The following is a 14,592-nucleotide window of genomic DNA, read 5'->3' on the forward strand; positions in this document are numbered from 1 at the left end:
AGAAATTGCTGGGGCCCAGGCAGAGATGCCGGTTTTAATCATTAGCCACAGGTGAGGAACTGAAAAACTGGAGGTTGGCTAATGGTGTGCCTTTAAGAAGGGCTAAAAGACAAGCCAGGGAACTACGGGCCAGTGAGTCCAACAGTAATGAGAAAGTTACTATAGTGGATTGAGAGATGGGATCTACCTACATTTGGAAAGGCAAGGACTGAATAAGGATAGCCAGCACAGCTTTGTGGGAAATCATGTCCCATTAATTTGATTGAGATTTGCTTTTTGAAAGGGTGACCAAGAGGATTGACTAGGGCAAGGAAAGTAAACATCTATATTGACTTTAGCAAGGCCTTTGATAAGGTCCTACATGGTAGGCTGGTCTGGAAGGTTAGATCACACAGGATCTAGGGTGAACTAGCAAATTGGTCTGGTGATAGGAGTCAGAGTGGTAGTGAAGGGTTGTTTTTCAGATTGGAGACCTGTGACCAGTGGGGTGCCACAGGGATCAGTGCTGGGTCCATTGTTTTTTTTTGTCGTCTATATTAACGATTTGGATGAGACCGTAGCTGGCATGATAAGTTTGCAGATGACACTGAAATTGGTGATATAGTTGACAGTGAAGGTTATCCAACTGGGAAAGTGGGCCACGGAATGGCAGATGGAATTTAACTCTGACAAGTGTGAAGTAATTCCTTTTGGGAAATTAGACCTAGGCAGGACATGCACAGTAAATGGCAGAGCCCTGGAGAGTGTGGCAGAACAGCCATGGAGGCTTATGGGCCAAACATGGGCAAATAGGATTCTCTCAGCTAAGCAACTTGGTTGGCATGGACAAATTGGAGCAAAGGGTCTGTTTCTGTGCTGTACAACTATGTATCTAAGTACCAGTTTAAATGTTGTAAAAGTACCCACCTCTACCACATCCTCCAGCAGCTCATCTCATATACCCGCCACCCTGTGGAAAAAGTTGCCCCTCAGGTTGCTTTTAAATCTTTGTTTTCACCTTAAACCTATGCTCTCTGGTTTTAGACTCCCCTGAGAGAAAGACTGACCATTCACATTATCTATCCCCCCCTCATGATTTTATATACCCATTATAGCCCAAATAATTGAGCCAAAAAATAAACTGAGCAAAAAACTTTGGTCCTGCCTGTGTCTGATGCAAAGGGCTTAGTTTGAAGATTTCACTTATTAAAAACAATTTAGAAGAAAAATCAGGTCCCACTGAATTATCAGCTGGTTATTCATGATACTGCAAGTGAAGCAATGGATCAGTGTCAGAAATGCATTAACCCCACTTCTGGTCCACTGGGAAGCTTCACAGGACCAACAGCCCAGAAAACAGGGCACTTGGTCAAATTCACCCTAGATGTGAAAAATCAATTCAACTAAGAAACTCAGGAATACACAAGCAACATCTGATTTACTGCAGATCTGCTTTGATAGGTAATGTAGCTACAAGTGAGTATCCACAGGCAGTTTCCCAAGCAGACCTTGTAGCAGTGGATACAATTCATCTCATATTTGTCTCAAAACCTTATTACTAAGAACGTAAGTAACCTCATGCACAAAACCATCTTTATGATCAACTTTACTTTTTAATAGAAACAATCTACACAAGTTGTCTGCACAACTTTGTTTTGAAAGTTGCAGAGTACAGCTTTAAAAAAACCAGAGCAACCATTTAAAAAGTTCATACAATACTCTCACCAGCTTTACTCATTCTTAAACACAATGCTGATTCAAGCAAAGAGGATAATGAAGGCAACCCATAATTAAACTATGAAAGATCGAAGATAATTGAATTATGTTATGCAGGTATGGACCTTGTTAGTTCAGACATACAGTACTGCCAGGTCAGATAACATCTCTAAAACAAGTTTAAGGAGACTGAACTCTCAAATCAAATAGCCTGAATGCCATTTATCCACATTATATTTGTTATAGATATCATGCTTTTCAAAGATAAAACCGAGTCTAGATTGAGTTTTACTAAATTTGGCAGATCAGATTAAGTCACTAACTCAAACAGTCTTCAGATAATTCTAATGGATATTGCAGATGTTCAAAGGATTTCTCTCCCTTTCCTCCCCCAAACCCCATCCCACACAGAACAAGGTTAATAGAATATGGAATGCATTTCACAGGTAGCTACTGAAGCCAATTCAATTGCACTTAAGGAGCAGCTGGATAACAAAAGCAAATTAAAAGATTCCAAGTAAAGTGCAATGGTTAGTTAGGATAGCAAGTTAGCACCAGAAGTACGATGGGCTGTATAGCCTGAAGCTGCACACAAATTCAATGACATTCTGAAATATTAATTCCTTCACACGTGTTCATCCCCCCCCCCCCAAATATACCATAACACCAATTTCAACAATGAATGCACAATTATCTATAAACTGTTTTGCTTTATTTTGTTTTATGCAGTTTATGATATGAAAATGAGATCCAGTTATAACTCTTCGGGCACTGGGTAACCACACATGCTGCAATCGTTTTTAATATTTGGCGAGTTCCCATATGACACGCTTAAATACCAGATGTATCAATGAGCTAGTTCTAGCTTTTCATATTTAATATATATATTTATATAATATAGGTTTCATTTCAGTTAACATAGCTACAAACTTTAAATCTATAAACATCAGGGAACCCAGTCCCTTTCGACTAGTTTTTTTCTGCTGTAGCCTTGTGCCATGTGAAGAGTTTTCTGTACATACAGACATATTCTCTTTACAGTATCAAATGCGCATCACTGCATTCCACTATTTCACGAGGAAACACTGGACATAACAAGTTAGCTGACTTTTACCATTTAAACACCCCACAAAGAATCCGAGTTGAGTTAATAATTTGCTAAGATGCTACAGATTTTTTAAAAAAGTGACACTGGCAACAACTTATTCTGGCCCCCTTCCTAAAGATGCATCTACATTAAAATCCATTGTCAATAGTGCTAACCACTGCAATAATGTGGTAATAAAAGCTGTTTCTTTAAAATAAATGAAAGTGGTAGTTCCATTTTGGCAGAAGGAACCACCTGGTATACCCCAGCCACAGCTAGCAGTACAACACTACAGATGTAAGTAAAGAAGCCTAGAGGAGTTATCCAAGCGCCTAGAGGGCAGTAACAATGCAGCAGACAGACCCCTTTTGCCTTGACTTTTATTTGCAGGGAAATGGTCAAATTAAATGGTTTTAAATTTAGAGAAGTTGACAAACATTAAACAAAGCTCTCCCAGGAAACCAGTAGAAACAGTGAACACAACTTGACCCCAGGAGTCAAAGGGCAGAAGCCTATCCATGTCAGATATCCAAATGATTTAAAGATGAGCAAGGAGAAGGGAAAAAAAAGCAGCAAGAACCATTGGAATGAATGTGTTGCTTTATCGAACAGTCACACCGAGTTTCTCTAGCACACGCACACCCTTTTCCTCATACTCCTGCCGGGTCATCCAAAAGTTATCCTTGTCTTTCATGATGTCTGCTAGAACAGCTCCACCCAGGAACACCATATGTTTGCGCCGTGGTGGATCTTCGATACGAATCTTGAATTTCTACAAGGAAATAAACAGTCAGTGTAAATCAAAAACCAAAACACGCATATTCTCCCTCAGCTTTACTTTTTAAAATCCTGCTCAGCCACTTTGACAGTTTCTTTAAACAAGGCTGTAGTAGATACCACACAAATCCGTTTCATCAATTGTATCCTCAGTAAATGTTATCAGTGGCTAAGTCAGTGTGTATGGCAATATACTGTCACTTATTTTCCAGAATATTTAACACAAGCTTCACTTTGCTTCAGATTCTGCTCCACCAGGATATCCTGAGCGCCTCATGCTCATCATTTTTAGGCATTAACAAACTTAACACAAGGCAGCAACTGAATTCCTCGAAGTTCAGAACAAAAAAATTAGATTATTGAACCAGAAGACTTGGTGTGGGGGCAGGGGTGAAGAAGGGGCATGCTCTCAACTTCACTCCACAACTGAAGCAGCCAATATGGCTCACTCATGTTTCCCCATTGGAAATGCACTGTGATATCAGACAGGAACACAGAATCAGGATCAGCCATAATCAGGCACTTCAAACACTCTCCGTCAAGAGTCACTGATCAATATCAACTTTAGCAAGCTGTTAAAGGTCAGCTAGTCTGGGAAACTATAATGACAAAGTAGCTGACATTGTGGTGGAGGGAGAGATTGTGGTGGAGGGAGAGATTGTGGTCAATGGAAAAATCCTGTCCAGATGTTCTGGTGGTGGGACAAAAGGATCATTGTCTCACACCTACATTTCCTTGGAATGCTTCCTGTTCTGACTCCGGTTACCTAAATTAATTTTATCCAGAGGAAAGCATCTCTGACCAGTCAGATGACTGAGTCAAATGTTTTCAAAATTTTAAACAAGGATCTGAAGTTGTCTGGAGCAGCAAAGTTAATCTTCATGGGAAGCAAGGATAAAAACATAGGCAATGATTTTTAAATTTGTTAGTTGTGGGAATCACAAGGCTGTTACATTGTCTTAACTAGACTGTTTTTTTGGGCTGTGTTCAGAGCAGATTTAAAAATGATTGGCATAATACTGCCCTAACATGCAAGTCCAGATTAGGTAGAAGACAGATCTCCTTCCCTGAACATTAGCGGAAGTTGGGTTTTAAGAAAATCCACATCATTACCAAATTATTTTTTTTAAAAAGTGAATAAATTTCACTGATGTTCAAGAAGAGAGCTAGGAAAAGAGGCAAGGGGAAAGGTGGATGAAGGCAGAAGAGAAAGAAAGAGAGGGTTACAGAGACAAGGAAAGAGCAAGAGAACCAAGGGGTTTGGTGGGGGGGCAGAAAAATATAGGAAATGACAGAACAGTTAGCCTAATTTTAGTTGTATAGAAAATCCTACAGCTAATAAATAATGGAAGTGGTAACAGGTCACTGAGAAAAACAACAAGATCAGTGAAGTCAACATGGATTTAATGAAAGGGAAATCATGTTTGATAAATCTTAAAATTGAGGTTGCAGCTAGTAGAATAGACAAGGAAAACCAGTGGCTATAGTGGGACTTGCTGACAGTCTTTGCTAAGGTTATAAACTACATTAGACAAACTACTTGCATTCAGATATGGATTCAGTGCACAGCACTTATGGTCACTATCTGCAAGCTTCCTATTCTGCAGGTTACAACCTCAATTTTCAGACAATTTCCCATTCATTAATCCACATTGACTCCACCCAATCCTATTGTTATAGAAGTGCCTCAAAGGTTCCCCAGACTAGTTTCTGGATATTGTTCCAGGAGGCATTAAACAGACTGAGCTATAAAATGATGAGATTAGTAGAGAGGCGAACTCACTGAAGCTTCTGACAGGGTAGATGCAGGGCTAATAGTTCCCCTTGCTGGGGTCCTAGGACCAGTTTCTAAAGGGTCAACCATTCACAGTTGAGATGAGAAGAAACTCCTTCACTCAGAGGGTGGCCAGCCTTTGCAGTTCTCTCCCCAAGTGGGCTACCAAGGCTCAGTCACTGAATATTTTTAAGACAACAGATTTTTAGGTTTTAAGGAATCAAGGGAAATGGAATACGTCTATGAAAATGGCACCAAAATATCAGCCATGACCTTTCTGAATGGCAACAACAGACACGAGGGGGCCAAATGAATTATTCCTGTTTCTACTTTTCACATTATGTTCTTGCAAACAATTTCAGTATTGCAATTGCTGTGAAATTCACTCAAAGATAATGTGCACAAACAGCACCATCTAAATACAGAAAAGGTATAATTTCCAGCTGAATGCTTTCTCCACCTCTCAACCTTTCTTCAGTCTTTATACTGTCACATTTCACAAAACCTTGGCTGTGTTCCGAATGCCTAGCGCCCTCTGCTGTAAAGATTTTCTGTAGACTGAAACCCAGGGTAAAATGTGAAAACTAAAGTGGTGAGAGCACGAGGGAAGAACTGTGCTTGTCCATTACTCTGACAAACTGATGTTTATGGTTATATCAGATATAGATTCAATGCACAGCACTTTTAGTCACCACCATGTTATACTTCAGTGTAAAAGCACCAAGTGCTGTGCTTTGGAACCATTCCAATATGCATACAGACCATGCAGAAGTAATTTATAGGAGGCAATGCAGCATAAGTCAGCAAATGTGAAAGAAAGGAAAGTTTAAAGGAGGAAACTAAAGGCAGGGTCAATAGGGTATGCATTGAGAATGCATTTAAAAAATGAGCAATGAGGTGCAAAATGAAGGTTTTGTAAGAGAAGTCCTGAGGGATGCAGAGGCTTGAGCCTTATCCACAGGAAGGGAAGCAGAGTGGGGTTAGAAAAAGCAAGAAGGGAAGATTGCAGTGCATCATTCATGCTTCAAAGCTGAACAGAAGCAAATGTAACATTGAGCCAAATATCAAGATTAAACCAAATGATCAACATTTTAATCAAAGAATTTGAGCATCTGAAAATGAGAGAGGTGCAAAGAGAATTCCAGAGCATAGGGTCCCAAGCTGAAGGCACCACTAGCAATGAAAAAGCCATTAAATCTAGGAATGATTGTGACCAGACTCCAGAGCAGATGAGGGCTGTAGACACAGCAAATGTTTACAGAACTGATTATAGGGAGGATCTGCCAACAAGGAAAATAACTCCTCAATGAAGACCAGAACTTGGACAACCCAAGGTGCACAGTAGGAAGTACAACTGGAGAAAACTGGGTGTGAACAATTCTTCAAATTAAATTCAAGGTTTGAGGGATATTAAAGAACAGAGCATCCTCTTTCTCTGATTAAAAATCTTAGAATAGTGAAACTTGTAGTCACAAAGTCAGACTTACAGAAAGCTTCTCAACATCTCCTTTTAGTACACGCTCAAGGTACAGCTGTTTCAGTTCACGCTCCAGGCGTGAAGGTAAACCAGGGTACATGGTGGAGCCACCCGAGAGGACAATGTGCTTGTAGAATTCCGATCTGGAAAAGAATTGCACAGGGCAATGAATGATTACAACAAATTGGAAAATTCTCTTGGTCTGATCTAATAGCTTATCATTTAGCTAGAACCGTAATTTTAAAATGGAAAAAATAAGACTTAAATGCATCCTCCTAAGAACACAAGTCACTAACTGAAGCATCCCCCTAGAGCCCAAAAATTATTTAAAAAAAAGAGCAAAGGTTCAAGAACCCTAATGCACTTTCCCCACATACCTGGTGTCAATATCTGCAGCCTGGATGGTATTGAAGAGCAACTCAGCAACTCCAACACCCTCAACATTGATGAGGTGAGGCTGAAACAGGGCTTCGGCAGCTTCAAAACGCTCCCCTCCAACTTTTATGACACGGCCATCTGGAAGCTGAAGAATTTTTGCTTTAAAAATTCAAAGCCAGCAATATAGCACACAGATCTATAAAGATGAACCAACTGTTCTCCAAATGCCTGTTTAAGAGGCATTTGGACAGGGACCCAAACAGGCAGGGAATGGAGGGATATAGACCATGTTCGGGCAGATGGGATTAGTTTGGATTGGCACCATGATTAGCACAGATATCACGGCCGTAGGGTCTGTTCCGGTGCTGAAATGTTCCATGTTCTATCATGCGCAGATGCATGCTCTATCAAGATCAGAGTATTGTTACAATCACAATAACCTGGTAGCCAGTGAATACTGATGGGAAGCAAACATGTAGGTATTGGAGGAAAACAGGTAGGATTGGTTCCAGCCACAATGCCAGCCCTCCATTCTATACATTTATATTAAGGTACTTTACTGTACACACGATAACAACCACTCGAACAATTGGATAACAGCCACTAACAAGTGGATGCGCCTGTAGATCCATATCCACATGCAAGTCGGTGCTTGCATAAGTGGGAGTAGGAGTCACTCAAATTAGACCAAGGAACTCTCAATGGTATTATTTAAAAACAAAATTACTATCAGGCAGGAAATCAATTCGAAGTTTTGATAAGAAACTACTTCATCTTAAATAAAGCTTGTGGCAGATTGTTCACTGAACAAATCACAGGACAAAGTCATGGTCCTGCCTTCTAGCCAAACTGAGGACCTATACGGGCTTCCTTTCCTTTGATAATCCACAGGGGGAATGTGATGCCATGCTGGAGGGGCAGGAAATACAATTATACCCACGGGTACAAAAACAAGGATTGGTACCACAGCAGTGAGCAGCTTCTCTCCTGCCTCTGGTTCATGTTGTAACTGATCTGGGATTGTGGGGAGGGGGGGCTGTATATGGAAACCAGAAGGTACATTTAAGAAAAGGGTTGAACTGTCAACAAGAAATAAGGAAAATGTCAACTTGGGAAAACAAAATTCTGAAGTGGAGAAAGAGCAGGATGAAATACAAGGAGAAATAACAAATTGAGAATTTAAAAGACAAAGCTGATTTTTTTGGATAAATGAAGCAGAAGAAAGAAGACACGTACAGATAGGCCAAGTATTCACCAGTCATAGGCTTCACTGCTTGCTGAATACACACTCGATTATGATGTAGATTCCAGGATCCATACATGTTGTACAAGAAATTTCATAACCCAAGCATATGGAAAACTCACCGTATAGGATTCCACTAAAACAGTGGTTTCCAGTGCTAATTTCTGTTCCTGTTCAATGTTGTACCCCACATAACACAGTTTTTCCTTCATCATGCGGACAGTTTCAAAGTCAGCTGAGTGGTTGAAGGCATATCCCCGCAGGAGGAGCAACTGAAAAATTACAAATACAAATAGAACCACAACAATATTAAAAAGGCCAAATGCAGGGCATTCAAAGCATAGTTATAACGGACTTAAAGACTCACTACCCATGAGGATAAGATATCTTTATTAGTCACATGTACATCAAAATACAGTGAAATGCATCTTTCGCGTGGAGTGTTCTGGGGGTAGCCCGCAAGTGTCGCCACATTTCCAGCGCCAACATAGCATGCTCACAACTTCCTAACCCAGACGTCTTTTTGGAATGTGGGAGGAAACCCATGCAGACACGGGGGGGCGGGGGCGGAGAACGTACGAACTCCTTACAGACAGCAGCCAGAATTGAACCTGGGTCACTGGCGCCGTAATAGCCTTATGCTAACCGCTACACTACTGTGCCAGCCCAATGCAAAATATTTGCAGAATCAACAAAATCGTAATTTAATTTTAGCTAATAATTATAAATTGGTTTATTATTCACATGTACCAAGCTACAGCGAAAAACATGCCTTGCATGCCATCCATACAGATCATTTCATTACAACAGTGCATTGAGGTAGTACAAGGGTAAACAAAAACAGAATGCAAAATGAAGTGTTGCAGTTACAGAGACAGTGCAGTGCAGGCAGATAGTACGGTGCAAGGCCATAACGAGGTAGATTGCGAGGTCAAAAGTCTCTCATCAATAGTAATAAAGGATAATAAAAACAAAGACAAGTGTCCATTCAAAAGATATACAAAACTGGAAATCTATGAAACTTTTCAATAGTTAACAGCAGAAGGCTGATTGTGACCAATTTAGGATAGAAATCAACCAAAACCTTTTCAGCTGATGAGACCTCTCAAGAAGAGGATGTGTTACAATAAATGCTTAAAATGGAAACAGTTGTTTAAAAAAGTTCCTTTGTCATAACAATGAAAATTGTCCAAACCAAACATTCTGATCAGAAAATGCTAGAACAGGTGGTATCACCAGCTTTGCAATTCAGAGTGCATTTAAAGTCAATCATATGTCTGCCAGGATTCCAGGGTCATTACTTTTAAGTGGTAGCAATGCATAAAAGAGTGACATAATTAACAGCTTCAATAATTATTTGTTTTTGTTTTGCTTTGTTCAAGGTTCTTTCCCCTATGGGCTGCCACTACCAAGGCACAAGTCCCCAGAAAAGCTGAACCTTCAAGAAACAAATGACATTCCTGCAATTCTATCCATTGACACCAGGTGGCACTGCAACACCGCCTGGTGGTGGAACTGAGAAGTACAAGGGATGCTGCTGCTCTGAGTATGCTTGAGGGTGAAAAGCTGGGAAACATGTACAAAAGTGTGATTGTACTCAAAGGAGAAGAAATTACAACAGCATCTAGTTTTGGGGAACAATGTCCTACAGTTTATGGGTATCCTAAAAATACAAGGAGGAATGGGCCCAGACCTAGTTATATCCTGATGAAGGGTTTCGACCTGAAACATCGACTATTTATTTCTCTCCATAGATGCTACCTGACCTGCTGAGTTCCTCCAGCATTGTGTTGCCAATTATATCCTTAAGTCTACAGAATTTTTGCTAATGATTTTAGGAGTCGAGGGAAGCTGAGATTATTGTGAAGAGAAAACAAGCCAGGATTCCCATGGTTGAATGTATCATCTGACAATGCCACTGAAGACGTGGAGTACAGGTACGGTTATCATGAGAGGGTCAGACTGAGGTTGTAGACAAATAACATTAATGTTCACTGGAATAACCAAGGAAAACCAAATGGAGAATGTCTAAAATATCCAGGTACAGAGCAAAAAACGGTGAAAATTTCCTCTGCCCCCTTCACTTACTGCAGCCATCAAACAGCTGGAAATAAATGATAGGCTAGGAAACACGAGTTAAAATACACTCAATAGCCTGGGAATGGTGTCCATAGATTTGTGCCTACAGCTCAGGAAAATCACTGGCAATGGATCAGATTTCCAAAGGTTCTGAAGGAGAGTCAACACAGATTTGTTACAGGCAAAAATCAGGTTTTACTAACCCAAATGAATTTTTTGATGAGGTCACAGAGTGATAGATATCTTCTACATGCATTTTCAAAATGCAATTGATAACGTCTCAAAAGAAAAGGCTGGTCAGCAAAAATTGAGACCAATAGTTTGTCCAATTAGATGTTGAGGTCCAGGTGGACACAGATCAAAAATGAATACAATATTTAGTTGCAGCTGTATAAAAATTTTGGTTAGTCCATATATGGAGTATTGTCCACAGTTCTGAAAGACGTGGAGACATTGGAGCGGGTGCAGAAGAGGGTCACAAGGCATCGCCTGGGTTGCAGTTGATGAGCTACAAGGAAAAGATGGACAAACTTGGAATTGTTTTCTCTGGAGCGCCAAAGGTGACGTGATGGAAGTATATAGAATTATGAGAGGCATAAGGTAGACAGTTGGTCTCCTTTCTAGGGGAAGATTAACTGTCTACCCTATACTAGAGGGCATAGGTTCAAGGTGAGAGGGGAAAGTTCAAACAAAATTTGTGAGCTGCCAGGAAAGTGGTAGAAGCAGATATGATAGCATTGGTTAAGAGGCATTTAGACATACTTGAACAAGCAGGGAATAGAGGGATACAGACTATTTGCAGGCAGTTGGGATTAGTTCAATTTGGCATCACAGTGAGCCAAAGGCCCTGTTCCTTAGTATGCTTAATTGGAGTTTCAAATGGGAAAAGAAAATGCACTTGAAGGAAAGTTGTAGGGGTTATGGGAAAAGCAGGAAACAGCATTGCCTAGCCTGCTTTATAAAGATCTGGCACAGAAGTGACGGGGCTAATGGCCTACATCCGTGCAGTGCTTTCCTAATGGGGGGGAAATGTGTGTAGGGGTTAAAGGGTGGTAGGCATTGCAACAGGATCACTGCATCGCCATATTTCAGCCCTACAATGTTGCATGTGGAAGCAAACAACTGTACAAATGAATTTAACCATTCAAGGAGTTTACCACTCAGTTTCAACTGATAGTTTCCTTAAAGCACTATTAAAAAGGCCTTATTATCAGATTTCAATGATCTGGTGATCCTAGCATTTAGCTGTTAAATTTGCAGATCAAGAATAGACAACATTTACAAGTTTGTTAGAACAAAACTGAAGACAATCAATTCAAGAGTCACCAAGATACAAAATGCAGAAGAAACTTCTTCCACCATGAAAGCAAAGAATATGGAACTTGCTACCACAGGGAACTGCTGAGATGAGTTGTACAGATAGAATCAAGAGCAAGCGAGAAACAGGAGAAAGGGTAGTAATTTATGTTGATAGTGTTAGCGATAGAGGGATGGACAGTGACTTAAATGGAGTATGAACATTGTTGGATGAAATGGACTGTTTGTTGCCAATTTTTAATTAAAAGCTCACTATACATCCAACTCACAGAGCCAAGTTCTAGCCGTTTATTACAAGAGTTGAAGCTTCAGGTGCAAGGCAGGCAAAACTGAATTGAAATAGCCTTCGATATACTTCAACTGAAAAATGTTTACAGAGCTCTAATAGTATGAGAAAGACTTCAAGTAAACCAAAAGCTCTCACAATTTAACACCATCTTTTAAAACAGCAGGGATAGTGGGGCTACATTCTTTTAATAACAGGAGAACGAAGGTGTCTCTGTAAGATACATACCATACATCACAAACCTTTAGTGGTACAGCTGTGCGTGTGGAGTTTGCACATTCTCCCTGTGACTGCACAAGTCCCACCCCGCTTGCCCAAACATCCCCCTCTCCCCCACGCTCTAGTTTACTCACACATCCTGAAGATGTACCGAATGGTAAGTTAATTGGCCACTGTAAATTATTCCTATTGTTAGTAGCACCAAGGTGGAGTTGAAGGGCACGGGAGAGAGAGTTTGCAGGGAAATAAGTGGGGCAAGAGGACTGGTGGGATTGCTCCAAGAGTCAGTACAGACCTTGAGAGCTGAATGATCTCACTTCTATGTTATTTTTAAAACAATGAAAACTAGAAGCGTTGTTCTGAATTTTTTGAACTTGAAACTTGAAACTACAGACTTCCAACAGAGGTGCAACTGCTATTCTAGCCACAACTGACACTTGACATTTATGACTGATTGATGGTCTGTTGCTTCTGCATTATGCCAGGAAGTTTGAAAGCATATGCAATAAAGACAAGAGAAACAAAGGACTGCAGATGCCGGAATCTAGATGAAAAACACTATGAAGCTGGAGGAACTCAGCAGGGCAGGCAGCATCCATGGAGAAAAGCAGGCGGTCAATGTTTCAGGTCGGGACCCTTCTTCAGGACTGAAAATAGGAAAAGGGGAAGCCCAACATATAGGAGGGAAAAGCAGAGCAGTGATAGGTGGACAAAAAGGGGAGGCAGGGTGGGCAATAAAGACAAGCAAGGATGGAAAATAAAGCACTGACTGGCTCTTTAATGTCAAGGCAAACAATGCAATCAGACTCTCTTTGTCACCTTAATGAGATATCGGGTGATGTCCCTGCCAGCAATATCAAGTCTCCGTGTTAGATGTGGCAATGAAAATCCTTCGTAAACGGGGCAGATGTGCGTCACACCATCACCCGAGTCCACAACCACACCAGTTAGTAAACCTGGAGGGAAGAAAGTGTTCAAGAGTGACTCAAAGATGTTACATCTGTGAATTAACATGAATAAATGCTCAAGGAAGCACTGAAGTGCAGTAGGTTACTTAGCAATACAAGGCTTGGACTCTTAAGGATTAATTTACAAAGAGAGATTATACAAACTAAAGTTGAGTTACTAATCAGTGATGATCTGATTAGAAGAACAAGCTTACAGACTAAATGATTTACCTTCCTCCCGTTTTCAATCCCTTATTTGGGTAGTCTTTGATAGCACGCTGCACAAGCTTAAACTAACCACCTGCCATAAGTAAATTGAGGGCAATGGCTGTCAATAGACTGTTATTGGAAATCATGCTCCATTCATCTCTAAGTGGTTTCATGCAATTGCTTCTTTGGTCAGCTAAAGATCTTGCGAATGGAGCTGCTGCCTAAAAATCCAAAGTTGCTCACTCTCTTCAATAAATGTCAGTAGCTTGGCAATCCAAACAATATTGGCAAAGGTTTTCAAAAAGCACCTTCTACCCATGCCACCCCTCTTATCTTCAACTGCATCCCAAACTTCTCACACAAACTCTACCTAGTCTGTAGAACAGCAACATTTCCCTTTACACCAGAGCCAGTTCAATTTCACAAACCACGATTCTTGACTCCCAATAACCTTGCTAAACCTGGCAATTTGAAACAACATTGTGTGATCCATCACCAAGCTGCTTACTTCCTCCTGATTCAGAATAAAAGACAAAATTTCATTCCCAAAACCCACTTATCACTACAAGGCATTATTTCCTCCTTGGTAGTTTGTCATTCACTATTTCTCCGAGTTGATAATTTCATTTTTTAATTTAAAAACTCAGATCTCCTATTGCAGATCTGCTTTCTCCACGTTACCTTGTTACACACATTTACAATCTTCACCTAAACCCATCAACCAGTCTTGTGACCGACCCCTTCTGATCCAGAGATTTTAGACCTATTTGCATTTTGCTTCCTTCACACCAGTAGTTGAAGAACTTTCACCACATTGAATTCTCTTACTCACCTATATTAAATTTCACTTCACTTTTGTGCAAACTGAAAACCAACACAACACAAAAAGGCAGCCACTCAAGATTCTTAAAAGAACTGCCAGATCCCCCTTTCCAATTTTCCTGAAAGTCTCTCACCCTGTGCAACTCAAACATTTATGGAACCAGCAGTATTTCAAGTGATACTCTAGATGCTGACAACCAATAACCCTTCCCTTCCCTTTGTATATCCCTAGATTTTTAGCCAATAGTTATTTCATGACCTTTGATTACTTATCCAAGTCA

General features: G+C 40.5%; 1 protein-coding gene across 1 annotated transcript in view; it reads right to left on the bottom strand.

The window, feature by feature from the left end:
• Positions 1–1,570: 1,570 nt before the first annotated feature.
• LOC127568612 (actin-related protein 2) overlaps positions 1,571–14,592 on the bottom strand; it is a 33,196-nt gene continuing 20,174 nt past the window's right edge. The window contains exons 5-9 of the mRNA XM_052012575.1: positions 13,152–13,288; positions 8,554–8,703; positions 7,188–7,333; positions 6,821–6,953; positions 1,571–3,554 (exon numbers count right to left, since the gene is read on the bottom strand). Of these exons, the coding sequence (XP_051868535.1) occupies positions 3,384–3,554; positions 6,821–6,953; positions 7,188–7,333; positions 8,554–8,703; positions 13,152–13,288 (737 nt within the window). The 3' untranslated portion in view covers positions 1,571–3,383. The remainder of the gene's footprint in view (positions 3,555–6,820; positions 6,954–7,187; positions 7,334–8,553; positions 8,704–13,151; positions 13,289–14,592) is intronic.

This window comes from Pristis pectinata, chromosome 3, assembly GCF_009764475.1.
Source record: "Pristis pectinata isolate sPriPec2 chromosome 3, sPriPec2.1.pri, whole genome shotgun sequence".
NCBI classification, from domain to species: domain Eukaryota; kingdom Metazoa; phylum Chordata; class Chondrichthyes; order Rhinopristiformes; family Pristidae; genus Pristis; species Pristis pectinata.